The sequence below is a fragment of the Squalius cephalus genome (assembly GCF_949319135.1).
Source record: "Squalius cephalus genome assembly, chromosome: 19".
In the NCBI taxonomy this organism is placed as follows: Eukaryota; Metazoa; Chordata; class Actinopteri; order Cypriniformes; family Leuciscidae; genus Squalius; species Squalius cephalus.
The window spans coordinates 925,641-940,640 of NC_137140.1; the positions used below are offsets into that span (position 1 = coordinate 925,641).

The 15,000-nt window shown below is 35.8% G+C and overlaps 1 protein-coding gene across 1 annotated transcript in view; it reads left to right on the plus strand.

Moving 5' to 3' along the window:
• gas7b (growth arrest-specific 7b) overlaps positions 1-14,265 on the plus strand; it is a 54,859-nt gene extending 40,594 nt beyond the window's left edge. The window contains exons 9-14 of the mRNA XM_079852006.1: positions 2,925-3,003; positions 3,993-4,121; positions 7,431-7,554; positions 11,032-11,111; positions 12,245-12,343; positions 14,141-14,265. Of these exons, the coding sequence (XP_079708132.1) occupies positions 2,925-3,003; positions 3,993-4,121; positions 7,431-7,554; positions 11,032-11,111; positions 12,245-12,343; positions 14,141-14,254 (625 nt within the window). The 3' untranslated portion in view covers positions 14,255-14,265. The remainder of the gene's footprint in view (positions 1-2,924; positions 3,004-3,992; positions 4,122-7,430; positions 7,555-11,031; positions 11,112-12,244; positions 12,344-14,140) is intronic.
• Positions 14,266-15,000: the final 735 nt, after the last annotated feature.

The following is a 15,000-nucleotide window of genomic DNA, read 5'->3' on the forward strand; positions in this document are numbered from 1 at the left end:
TGAATTGGTGTGAATGAGTGTGAATTAGTGTACATTAGAGTAAATGAGTGTGAATGAGTGTAAATGAGTGTGAATGAGTGTAAATGAGTATAAATGAGTGTGAATGAGTATAAATGAGTGTGAATGAGTGTGAATGAGTGTGAATGAGTATAAATGAGTGTGAATGAGTGTGAATGAGTGTAAATTAGTGTACATGAGTGTGAATGAGTGTTTTTGTATGAATGATCATTTTAAGTTTGATGTGTTCTCTTGTAAATCAGTCTTGCAGGGTTCGGTCTCAAGCGCTCAGCACATGTGCGAGTGTGTTTCGGGCTGATAGAGAAGGCTGATTGTTTGACACACACAATGTGGAGTGTGTCACGAGAGCCGCCCACAAACACACAATCCCGCCATTCTTCTGCCTCAGACCCGTCGTGTTGTCGCTTGTAATGTCCATTGTTTTCTTGGCTGGCTCCTACGTCTGCGCTCGCAACCTCTCGTTTATTCCAGAATTTACTGCTTGTGTGGCTGAAAATCCGGCAGAAATCACAGTTGCTGAAGTGCAGGTCGCGACCTCTGACCTTCAGGCTCTGCATGACTGGGAGAATCATGTGCAGTCAGTGCGTGTGTTTAACGAGAGGGAATGGCGTCTTTAAACATTACTGATCATTCTGCTGTCTGTCTATATATATATATTTATATGGTGGTCGATAAGATTAAAAAAATAAATAAAATAATACTTTTAATCATCAAGGACGCATTAAATGGATCTAAAGTGACAGTAAAATCAGTAACTCTTTAGTATGGGGAACATATTCACTGTTAACTATGATTTTTGCCTCAGTAAACTCCTAATTACTGCTTATTAATAGTCAGTAATGAAGTTGTTAAGTTTAGGTATTGTAGGATTGAGGGATTTAGAATAAGATCATGCAGAATACGGCATTAAAATGTGCTTTATTACTACTAATAAACAGCCAATATCCTAGTAATATGCATGATAATACGCAGCTAGTTAATAGTGAGAATTGGACCCTAAACTAAAGTGTTATCTTAACGTCTTTTATAATGTTACAAAATATTATATTTCAAATAAATGCTTTCTATTCATCAAAGAATCATGAAAAATAAAATGTATGACAGTTTCCACAAAAATATGAACTGTTTTCAACACTGATAATAATCATAAATGTTTCTTGATCATCAAATCCTCATATTAGAGTGATTTCTGGAGGATCATGTGACACTGAAGACTGGAGTAATGATGCTGAACATTCAGCTTTGATCACAGGAATAAATTACACTTTACTGTATATTCACATAGAAAACAGATATTTACATTAGAATAATATTTCACTGTTTTTAACTGTATTTTTGATCAAATAAACGCAGCTTTGGAGAGCAGAAGAGACTTTGTTCAAAAACATTAAAAATCTCACCGACCGATTTATAAAAACGCCCAATTTTAAGTAGATTTTAAAATAAACTATAAAGGCAACAATAGCAGTTTGTTGAACTAGTGGCTCCACTGGTACATTAAATATAGATAAGGATATTTATTGAATGAAAAATTCAAAATACTGAAAAATGTATTTATTTATAATAGCTCTATAATATCAGTAAAGCAGGTTTGTGCCGAAGGAGGAATGTATCAGACATCAGAAGTGTTGTTATGGATTCATACAGAATTATCTTCTGAAAGAACTGATATTTAGTCTTGTAGATTCGACTCGGCTAAAGTTGAGATCGATCAAATTCCACCCACGACTTTATTTCAAGGTGAATCCTCTGAATCCCAACGGAGAGCGGCTCAGAAACATCCCAGACATCCCAAACATCTCGGGAACGAGCCGAAACCTCAGATTACGAGCACAGCTTCAGCATTCATACGCATTCATACGCAGATGTGTAGAAGAAAAGATCGACAAGAGTTATGCCAATAAAACATATTGATTAAATAAACCTTTCCAATACAGCTTTAATATCACTGTAAATTATAGAGGTGCTTTTTTTTACAGGTGTGTGTGTGTGTGTGTGTGTGTGTGTGTGTATATATGTATATATATATATATATATATATATATATATATATATATATATATATATATATATATATATATATATATATATGCTGCTGTTCAAAAGTTTGGGATCGAAAGATTTTTAATGTTTTTAAAAGAAGTCTCTTATTTCACCAAGGCTGCATTCATTTGATTAAAAAAAAAAAAAAAAAAATTTGATAAATTTTTTTAAATAACGATATAGTATATAGTAAAGTGTAATTTATTCCTGTGATCAAAGCTGAATGTTCAGCATCATTACTCCAGTCTTCAGTGTCACATGATCCTTCAGAAATCACTCTAATATGAGGATTTGATGATCAAGAAACATTTATGATTATTATCAGTGTTAAACACATAGACTGTAAAAAATAGGTTAAACACTTGTGTAAATTGTTTTTCAGGATTCTTATAGAATAGAAAGTAAAAAAAAAAAATTATAATAAAAAAATGCAATAGAAATAGAAATATTTTGTAACATTATACACTACCATTCAAAAGTTTGGGGTCAATACGTTTTATTTAAAGAAATTAATATGTTTATTTAGAAGGAATGCATTAAATTGATCAAAAGTGACAGTAAAGACATGTATAATGTTACAAATAAATGCTGTTCTTTTGAACTTTCTGTTCAAAATTCATGAAAATTTGAATTTATACAACTGTTTTCAACACTGATAATAATCATAAATGTTTCTTGATCATCAAATCCTCATATTAGAGTGATTTCTGAAGGATCATGTGACACTGAAGACTGGAGTAATGATGCTGAACATTCAGCTTTGATCACAGGAATAAACTACACTTTACTGTATATTCACATAGAAAACAGCTGATTTACATTCTACATCTGTATATCTCACTCGTTTGCTGTTGTGTTCTCAGCACTCTGGGCTCCGCTTGGGTCCAGCTGAAGAAAAGCCTGTCAGACGAGGCAGAAGTTCATCTCAAGTTCTCCTCTAAGGTAAAGCTGAACACACACGAGAGGTCTCACAGCTGGACTGAAGGAATGCTTCACTCTCGGATGAATATATGAGAGCAGATGTTACACACACTGCAGTTTCAGCATCACTAACACAGACGATACAATCTAAAACAACAAACCCTCTGGTGCCCGTCTGTCATTTTTGACAGAAAAAGTTTACGTTTTTTTATTTTTGTTGAATTTTTTACTCTTACGAAACTTGGTAAAGGTTTTGGCACTTGCTGTGTGAACACACAGAAAAATCATGGATATGATTCATAAAGGTTTAATGGTCCTGATAACAATAGTCCCACTTGAGCTCCTCGCGGTCAGAAACGAGCGCATTGGAAATGAATGAGACGAGTTTCCTCTAGTGGAAGCGTTTGGTACTGCAGCCGAACAACATCTCCCTGATTTTTGAGATATCAACCTCAAATTTTGAACACAACTTGTTTAGATTTATGGTTTTGATTTTCTTGCAGTTTTAAAGTAAAATGTGTTTTTGAAAATATAAAATTTCATATAAAAATTGAAAATAGTATTTTTGTACATTTTTCAACAATACACGTAAAATTCTGTAACTTTTTTAAAGTTCACTTTTTAAATCTTTTCTCACTTCAGCAATAATCTGCCAAGTATCGTCTTTGAAAAGAGATTAATCTTCAGTCTGTCGCTCTGAAGCGTTCAAGATTTACCACAGTTTAAGCTGGAAATTTAATATTCAGGTCTATGCTCAAAAAGTGAATAAATGGATTATAAATACAGCGTAAATATAATTTAGTATAAAAAAATCCCCTAAAAATATAAAATATTACATAAAAAACATTATCAAACTAAAATCGAGTACATTCATTTCATTAACAAAAAAAAAAATAGTCATTTTTGACTGACAGGCGAAGAGCACCAGAGGGTTGAGAGGGTCTCTTACACTTCTGGGTTTAGTTTCTCGCGGTCTTCATCCTCTCTAATACTGTCTGAAACCTCTTCAGCTCCAGAGCGAAGTGGAGAAACCTCTGCTGATATTTCGGGAAAACTTCAAGAAAGACATGAAGAAGTTTGACCACCACATGTCTGATCTGAGGAAGCAGCTGGCCGGCCGGTACGCTGCTGTGGAGAAGGTATTATATCAGATTATATTCATATCTCTGTGTGTATGGATGAATATGGGGCCATATTTCGACGACTGGCTCAGCTCTTCTAAAGTTACAGGGATTTTTCTCATGCTTTATTAAAAGGAGTGGACCGTTTCCGTCTCTGGAGCCCGATGGGTTCCTATAAATAACCTCATGACCTTCACAACAATGAGCTTCTCATGCAGCCTCCACTGAACAGAACCCTTCACCGCCATCTTTTAAAGGGACAGTGCGCTCAATCATGCCATCCGTCATCGGCGAACGCTATTGGTTCTCGCACGTCTTGTGATCAATCGCAGCGTGCCGACTTTGAACATACACCTGCAAATATAGTACTATACTGTTTACAAGTTGTAAATAAAACAGAGATTATTGGAGTGCGTTTTTATGGAAGCTTGTTTCTGACACGGAATTAAAAAAAGAGAATTGCCACGACCTCACAATTCTGACTATTTCTGGCAACTCTGACTTTATATCTCACAACTCTGACTTTATATCTCAAAACTCTGACTTTATATCTCACAATTCTGACTTTATATCTCACAATTCTGACTTTATATCTCACAATTCTGACTTTATATCTCACAATTCTGACTTTATATCTCACAATTCTGACTTTATATCTCACAATTCTGACTTTATATCTCAAAACTCTGACTTTATATCTCACAATTCTGACTTTATATCTCACAATTCTGACTTTATATCTCACAATTCTGACTTTATATCTCACAATTCTGACTTTATATCTCACAACTCTGACTTTATAACACAATTCTGACTTTATATCTCACAATTCTGACTTTATAACACAATTCTGACTTTATATCTCACAACTCTGACTTTATATCTCACAACTCTGACTTTATATCTCACAATTCTGACTTTATATCTCACAACTCTGACTTTATAACACAATTCTGACTTTATATCTCACAATTCTGACTTTATAACACAATTCTGACTTTATATCTCACAATTCTGACTTTATAACACAATTCTGACTTTATATCTCACAACTCTGACTTTATATCTCACAACTCTGACTTTATATCTCACAATTCTGACTTTATATTTCACAACTCTGACTTTATAACACAATTCTGACTTTATATCTCACAATTCTGACTTTATAACACAATTCTGACTTTATATCTCACAACTCTGACTTTATAACACAATTCTGACTTTATATCTCACAATTCTGACTTTATATCTCACAATTCTGACTTTATAACACAATTCTGACTTTATATCACACAATTCTGACTTTATAACACAATTCTGACTTTATAGCTCACAATTCTGACTTTATATCACACAATTCTGACTTTATAACACAATTCTGACTTTATATCTCACAATTCTGACTTATCTCACAATTCTGACTTTATATCTCACAATTCTGACTTTATATCTCACAACTCTGACTTTATATCTCACAACTCTGACTTTATATCTCACAATTCTGACTTTATATCTCACAACTCTGACTTTATAACACAATTCTGACTTTATATCTCACAATTCTGACTTTATAACACAATTCTGACTTTATATCTCACAATTCTGACTTTATAACACAATTCTGACTTTATATCTCACAACTCTGACTTTATATCTCACAACTCTGACTTTATATCTCACAATTCTGACTTTATATCTCACAACTCTGACTTTATAACACAATTCTGACTTTATATCTCACAATTCTGACTTTATAACACAATTCTGACTTTATATCTCACAACTCTGACTTTATAACACAATTCTGACTTTATATCTCACAATTCTGACTTTATAACACAATTCTGACTTTATATCACACAATTCTGACTTTATAACACAATTCTGACTTTATAGCTCACAATTCTGACTTTATATCACACAATTCTGACTTTATAACACAATTCTGACTTTATATCTCACAACTCTGACTTTATAACACAATTCTGACTTTATATCTCACAATTCTGACTTTATAACACAATTCTGACTTTATATCTCACAACTCTGACTTTATAACACAATTCTGACTTTATATCTCACAATTCTGACTTTATATCTCACAATTCTGACTTTATAACACAATTCTGACTTTATATCTCACAATTCTGACTTTATAACACAATTCTGACTTTATATCACACAATTCTGACTTTATAACACAATTCTGACTTTATATCTCACAATTCTGACTTTATATCACACAATTCTGACTTTATAACACAATTCTGACTTTATAGCTCACAATTCTGACTTTATTTCTCACAAATCTGACTTTATTTCTTGCAATTCTGACTTTATTTCTTGCAATTCTGACTTTGTTTATCTCAACTCTGACTTTATTTCTCTCAATTCTGACTTTATTTCTCACAAATCTGACTTTATTTCTCACAAATCTGACTTTATTTCTTGCAATTCTGACTTTATTTCTTGCATTTCAGACTTTATTTCTCACAATTCTGACTTTATCTCAAATATGATTTCTTGCAATTCTGACTTCATCTCTCGCAATTCTGACTTTATTGCAATTTCCTTTTAATTGTTATTCTGTGGTGGAAACAATCTTCCATGCGTTTTACAAGAAAACACGATTTCAATCTTTTATACTTAAATATGTCTCATTTAACTCGATGGGCCCTATTTTAACGATCTAAGCTCATGGTCTAAAGTTCACTTAGGCCGAGTCCGAATCCACTTTTGCTAGTTTATTGACGGGATAAATGGTCAGTGCTCCCGGCGCTGGTCTAAAAGGGTGGTCCCTATTCTCTTAATGAGTGATGGGTGTGTTTTGGGATTTACGTGCATTAAACCAATCAGAGTCTCGTCTCCCGTTCCCTTTAAATGCCAGTTGCGCTCGCGCCATGGCGGATTCACTTGCGTCACGCTTGGCGCCGGGTGTAAGATAGGGCCGATGTGTTTCTAGCCGTTTCTGTGTAATAATCAGTTTTTTCTGTGTATAACACGAGCGCGAGTTACTGATCACAGCGTTTTCATTTTTGACTGAACCCTATCAGAAACAGTATAATGTAAAGATCGAATTATTTGAATTGTCCAGATGGAGGAAATTGAATTATCAGGGTTAATTTATCATCAGAAATCAATCAGAAAAGATATTTATCTTTGAAGTTCCATAACCATCCACATCATCGTACAACGACAGGTTTAATTTATTCAAGAGCGTCTGGATCTCAACATGCGATGCCAGATGTCTCCGAACATCTGTAGATGCAGTGTGAATAAAACACATCATGCTCATCTCATCTCTCATATTCTCGTGTGCTTTATAAGGCCCGTAAAGCGCTTTCCGATCGGCAGAAGGATCTAGAAGTGAAAACCCAGCAGCTGGAGATCAAACTCAGCAGTAAAATGGAGGAGGACCTGAAGAAAGCGCGCAGGAAGTCCACACAGGCCGGTCAGTTTCCTCATCACAACACGCCTCACATCTGTCCAACCAATCACAGTGAAATACTCAACTATCACATGATCCGCTTCTATAGATGAAGCCTTTACAGTTCCATCACTGTAAAAAGTCATCAGTTCACTTACTTAAAAAAATTGAATAAACCCATTGCCTTAAAATTAAGTAAATAAACATAATGCTTAATAAAAAAAAAAAAAAGTTAAGTTATGATAAGTTTAATTAAGTTAAACAATTTGACAATTCCACATTACTCAATTTTTTTTTGATTAAGCATGAAGTTTATTTACTTCATAATTTTAAGGCAACGGGTTTCCTCAATTTTTTTAAGTTAAGTGAACTGATCACTTTTTACAGTGATGAAGAACCTTTCCTTCATAGTACAGATTAAATGTTTATCTTTGGAAAAACGTCTACAGTTTCACATACTATTTCTAAACTAGTATGCCACATCAAGTGTACACTGTGAGTGTTCAGGAAGTAGTAAGCAAACATTCACAGCCATTCTGTCTGGAGTCGGAGAGGAAAGTGTGTGTTCGCTGACATCTAGTGTCAGACTGTGGTAATGCTGTTAAAGAGAAGTGTGTGATGCTGTTCTGTTCTGCATGAAACATGCCGTTTTATTTCTTACTTTTAAATATTTTATATTAATACATTGACAATGTATGCCTATGTTACTAAAAAATATCCACTTTGTATAGAAAACTGAAAGCGTGTTAAATAAGAGAGAATCAACAATCATCGGCTCTTTCGAGAGAACTAGAGTGACATAACTGACTTTAGAAAGCAGAAATAAATACATCTTATATTATATATAATTTATATATACCTTGATGAGTGTGTGATAACCTTGATGAGTGTGTGATAACCTTGAGAAAGTGTGTGATAACCTTGAGAAAGTGTGTGATAACCTTGATGAGTGTGTGATAACCTTGAGAAAGTGTGTGATAACCTTGATGAGTGTGTGATAACCTTGATGAGTGTGTGATAACCTTGATGAGTGTGTGATAACCTTGAGAAAGTGTGTGATAACCTTGATGAGTGTGTGATAACCTTGATGAGTGTGTGATAACCTTGATGAGTGTGTGATAACCTTGAGAAAGTGTGTGATAACCTTGATGAGTGTGTGATAACCTTGAGAAAGTGTGTGATAACCTTGATGAGTGCGTGATAACCTTGATGAGTGTGTGATAACCTTGAGAAAGTGTGTGATAACCTTGAGAAAGTGTGTGATAACATTGATGAGTGTGTGATAACCTTGAGAAAGTGTGTGATAACCTTGATGAGTGTGTGATAACCTTGATGAGTGTGTGATAACCTTGAGAAATTGTGTGATAACCTTGATGAGTGTGTGATAACCTTGATGAGTGTGTGATAACCTTGATGAGTGTGTGATAACCTTGATGTGTGTGTGATAACCTTGAGAAAGTGTGTGATAACCTTGAGAAAGTGTGTGATAACCTTGATGAGTGTGTGATAACCTTGATGAGTGCGTGATAACCTTGATGAGTGCGTGATAACCTTGATGAGTGTGTGATAACCTTGAGAAAGTGTGTGATAACCTTGAGAAAGTGTGTGATAACCTTGATGAGTGTGTGATAACCTTGATGAGTGTGTGATAACCTTGATGAGTGTGTGATAACCTTGATGAGTGTGTGATAACCTTGATGAGTGTGTGATAACCTTGATGAGTGTGTGATAACCTTGATGAGTGTGTGATAACCTTGATGAGTGTGTGATAACCTTGATGAGTGTGTGATAACCTTGAGAAAGTGTGTGATAACCTTGAGAAAGTGTGTGATAACCTTGATGAGTGTGTGATAACCTTGATGAGTGCGTGATAACCTTGATGAGTGCGTGATAACCTTGATGAGTGTGTGATAACCTTGAGAAAGTGTGTGATAACCTTGAGAAATTGTGTGATAACCTTGATGAGTGTGTGATAACCTTGATGAGTGCGTGATAACCTTGATGAGTGTGTGATAACCTTGAGAAAGTGTGTGATAACCTTGAGAAAGTGTGTGATAACCTTGATGAGTGTGTGATAACCTTGATGAGTGTGTGATAACCTTGATGAGTGTGTGATGAGTGTGTGATAACCTTGAGAAAGTGTGTGATAACCTTGATGAGTGCGTGATAACCTTGATGAGTGCGTGATAACCTTGAGAAAGTGTGTGATAACCTTGAGAAAGTGTGTGATAACCTTGATGAGTGTGTGATAACCTTGAGAAAGTGTGTGATAACCTTGATGAGTGTGTGATAACCTTGATGAGTGTGTGATAACCTTGAGAAATTGTGTGATAACCTTGATGAGTGTGTGATAACCTTGATGAGTGTGTGATAACCTTGATGAGTGTGTGATAACCTTGATGAGTGTGTGATAACCTTGATGAGTGTGTGATAACCTTGAGAAAGTGTGTGATAACCTTGATGAGTGTGTGATAACCCTAATGAGTGTGTGATAACCTTGAGAAAGTGTGTGATAACCTTGATGAGTGTGTGATAACCTTGAGAAAGTGTGTGATAACCTTGATGAGTGTGTGATAACCTTGATGAGTGTGTGATAACCTTGAGAAAGTGTGTGATAACCTTGAGAAAGTGTGTGATAACCTTGATGAGTGTGTGATGAGTGTGTGATAACCTTGATGAGTGTGTGATAACCTTGATGAGTGTGTGATAACCTTGATGAGTGTGTGATAACCTTGATGAGTGTGTGATAACCTTGAGAAATTGTGTGATAACCTTGATGAGTGTGTGATAACCTTGATGAGTGCGTGATAACCTTGATGAGTGTGTGATAACCTTGATGAGTGTGTGATAACCTTGAGAAAGTGTGTGATAACCTTGAGAAAGTGTGTGATAACCTTGATGAGTGTGTGATAACCTTGATGAGTGCGTGATAACCTTGATGAGTGTGTGATAACCTTGAGAAAGTGTGTGATAACCTTGAGAAAGTGTGTGATAACCTTGATGAGTGTGTGATAACCTTGAGAAAGTGTGTGATAACCTTGATGAGTGTGTGATAACCTTGATGAGTGTGTGATAACCTTGAGAAATTGTGTGATAACCTTGATGAGTGTGTGATAACCTTGATGAGTGTGTGATAACCTTGATGAGTGTGTGATAACCTTGATGAGTGTGTGATAACCTTGAGAAAGTGTGTGATAACCTTGATGAGTGTGTGATAACCCTAATGAGTGTGTGATAACCTTGAGAAAGTGTGTGATAACCTTGATGAGTGTGTGATAACCTTGAGAAAGTGTGTGATAACCTTGATGAGTGTGTGATAACCTTGATGAGTGTGTGATAACCTTGAGAAAGTGTGTGATAACCTTGAGAAAGTGTGTGATAACCTTGATGAGTGTGTGATGAGTGTGTGATAACCTTGATGAGTGTGTGATAACCTTGATGAGTGTGTGATAACCTTGATGAGTGTGTGATAACCTTGTGTAACTCCTGCTCTGATCTCAGGAGACGAGCTGATGCGATGTGTTGACCTCTACAATCAGTCCCAGTCCAAGTGGTTTGAGGAGATGGTCACCAGCAGCCTGGTAAGACTGAGAGACACACACACACACACACACACACACACACGTATGGATGATTCTTCAGATACACACACTTCTGACTGAAGTGTTCTGTTAGATAAAGCCTTGGACATAAAATAAAAAGAATGTGATTGTTTCTGAATTAAAGTGTCAAATAAAGATGCATAATAGAGATTCTCTCAGATCATGATGTAAAATTGTACGGGTTAGAGTTTTGGGGGAATGGTTGGATTATGGTTAGAATTAAAGTTAACAGTGTAACTACAAATGTTAAAGAGGACCTATGATTCAGTGTGTGTGTGTGTAATGTTGCTGTGTGATCATGAAGCTCCAGCTCTTCAATATATCTATGTCAGTGTTCCTGAACTCCTGAAACGCCTCCATTGTATCTTGAGTTTCTTCCGGGAAGGAACACGTCACAATATTCCTCATTATAATAATTCATGCGCAGAATAAAGGGGCGGGGCCTGGTTGAGTTAGTAGTGTGTTAAACTGGCGGTTATGGTAAGGGGCGGGGCATTTCCCAAACACACTCGACCAATCACAACACACTGCTCCAGCGACCAATCAGAACATAGTGTGCTCTTCAGAAGGAGGGGCTTCATAGAGACAGGATGTAAACAGAGCATTACTGATTTAAATTCAGATCTATAAAAGAGGGATGTGATAGGTTAAATATATAAGTTAGTGCCCCTATTATGGTTTTTAAGAAATAACCTTTCATATAGTGTGTTATAAAGCTGTTTGCGAATATAAAATCACTGCCAAGTTCTCAGATAAATGAAACTTTTGTCTCCCAAAAGAAAGAAAGTGATTCTGAACTGAAACGAGTCGTCAGTAATTCAGTCTGACTTCCTGCTGAACCGGTTTGTAACTAATTTGCATGAATGGTCTTGATTGGCTGAGCAGCGTCTCTTAGCTCCGCCCTCAAACACTGTAGTGTATCTGAGACTGGAAGAGTTTGGTTCGTGTCGAGAAGACGCTGTTTTCTGCTGACAAAGCAAATCCACTTTTCTGAGATCGATGCGGTGAAACCCACGCCATCGTTACTGTTCGTATCACTGTGATCAAGAGCTGAGATTCAGATATGTTGCCGACTGTCTTTAACTGTAGAAGGGCTGTTGTGTGTTCCTCAGGAGCTGGAGCGTCTGGAGGTGGAGCGCGTGGAGATGATCAGACAACATCTGTGTCAGTACACACAGCTACGCCACGAAACCGACATGTTCAACCAGGGCGTGAGTTCACACACACACACACACACACACACACACACACACACACACACACACACTCATTCATGAGGTCTAATGCAGATCATGAGTAACAACCAGTGTTGTGTGTAACTCATTACAAGTAACTCGAGTTATGTAATCAGATTACTTTTTCAAGTAACTAGTAAAGTACACTGCAAAAAATGCATAAAAAAATATATAAAAAATCTTAATTCAAGAAGCTTTTACTAGATAAATAAAATGACTTAAGGAATTATATCTTGTTTTCTAGTGAAAAATAAATAAAATGAAGTGAGTTTTTGGTTAAAACAAACCAAATTATCTGCCAATGGGGTAAAAACATAATCTTGTTTTCCATTTGAATTAAGTTTTTTTTTCTTACCCCACTGGCAGTAAATGCTTCTTGATTTAAGAATTTTTAGGACTGGAAACAAGACAAACATACTTAGTATGAAAAAGGACTTTATGTAAGAGTTGAAAGGTTTGTTTGAGCGGCGCCCTCTACTGTACACACGTGAATTTACACTAAGCCTGAGGCTTATTATTTTTGGTGTGAAAAGGTCTTTATATTTGCCTGAAAATAGCAGTTTTTTGTTATAAAACACCCGTCCCAGGTGAGAAAAAGTAACGCAAAAGTAACATAACACATTACATTTCTTAAAAAGTAACTAAGTAATGCAATTAGTTACTTTTTAAGGGAGTAACACAATATTGTAATGCATTACTTTTCAAAGTAACTTTCCCCAACAAGTCTCCTTCATTTATACAGCGCTTTAACAATATAGATGTTTCACAGCAGCTTTACAGTGATAACAGGAGATTACAGTAACAGTGTTTAGGCTTTACAGCAGATCTAGAATAAAGTTACTGTCCAGATAAAGTTATGATCAGTGTTGGGGGTAACTCATTACAAGTAACTTGAGTTACGTAATCAGATTACTTTTTCAAGTAACTAGTAAAGTAATGCATTACTTTTTCAATTTGCAATAAAATATCTAAGTTACTTTTCCAAATAAGTAACGCTAGTTACTTTTTCACATTTATTGACTGACAGCTCTCCTGTCCCCATGTTGAGAGAAACAAAGTGAGGTGGTGGTGTGCGCGCTGTGTAAACATGATGGTTATTGTAGTTCTAGAGTAAATGTGAACTTACTCATCTCACTGCTCAAAATAAATAAAAACAGTAAAATGCAATCTCAACTTTTTTTTTTACTCAACTTTTATAATTAACTATTAAATTACACAAATATACTTTGTGAATTTAATCTCACTTTATTAATGTCTTTGCTGCTGACGTTCAATTATCTAATTCAACCATACTAATAAGCAAAAATTACTTAAGATTTAGAAATAAGAGTGTTGAACTTCCTTCTCCTGTATATTATTGTTCTTTAATCCAGAACAGCAGGGCGAGCGGCACCCTTTACTGTACAAGCGTAAATATACATAAATATGTATATACAAATATACAAGCCTGAGGCTTATTCAGTTCACTTTTGGTGTGAAAGGGCCTTAACATTTGCCAAACTTTTTTGTTGGTCTTGTTATTAAAAAAACAAACAAGCAAGCCCAGCCCAGGTGAGAAGAAAAAGTAACGTAAAAGTAACGTAACACATTACTTTTCATAAAAAGTAACTAAGTAATGCAATTAGTTACTTTTTTGGGGAGTAACGCAATATTGTAATGCATTACTTTTAAAAGTAACTTTCCCCAACACTGGTTATGATTGATTCACTTCTGTAATAATGATTGTTAATTTGATTGATTCACATGTAATAACACCCAGTGTTTCACATGCAGACTATAGAGCCGGTGGACCAACTCCTGCGGAGCGTCGATCCCGCCAGAGACCGAGAACTGTGGGTGAAAGAACACAAGACAGGAGAACTGAGACCGGTGGACATGGAGATCTGATGATATCGAGAGAGATATATATATATATATAACACTGCAGATCGACTCAGCGGAGAGAAAGAGCTAAGCCGAGTTACAGCCTAAACAAGAGAACGATCACGTCTCAAACCCGGCTGAAGCTCGAGGAAAAGTGTGCGAGGAGAACACGTGTAAATATCTCCAGGATTCCCTCAGGAGAACCGATGTGTGTGTCAGGATCTACTGATGCCGTCAGAACATTAGCAGTGAACACTGACTGATCTGTGTGGAATAGTGCTAATATATAAATGCTGCTACTGATTTAAATCTGTGACTAATCAAAGCCATCGCTTCCCGTTGACATGAACTGCAGCTCGTTTAACTCGCACAGTGAAAGTGGATATTTGATGAATTTGAGGGATTGTAAAGTGGGATTTACCAGTACGGACGAGGAAAAGAAAAGCGGATTCGGAAGTGGAGCGACTCATCACACTTTGATGAATTCGTACTTTTGTCCTTTGTAATAATAGCTTGTATGAATTATTCACAGTAAGACCAGAAACATGGATTAACAAGTAAAGTGTGGATTTCATGATGCAGTTTATGCAGGATATATGGACGCTCGTTTACACCACGGAATAAAACATAAAATAGGATATTGCAAATGTTTTATATCACAATTCTGACTTCTTTTCTTGCGTTAGAATTGCGAGTTATAAAGAATTACAAGGGAATTGTGTGACAAAAACTCGAGATATAAAGTCAGAACTGTGAGTTTATATCTTGCA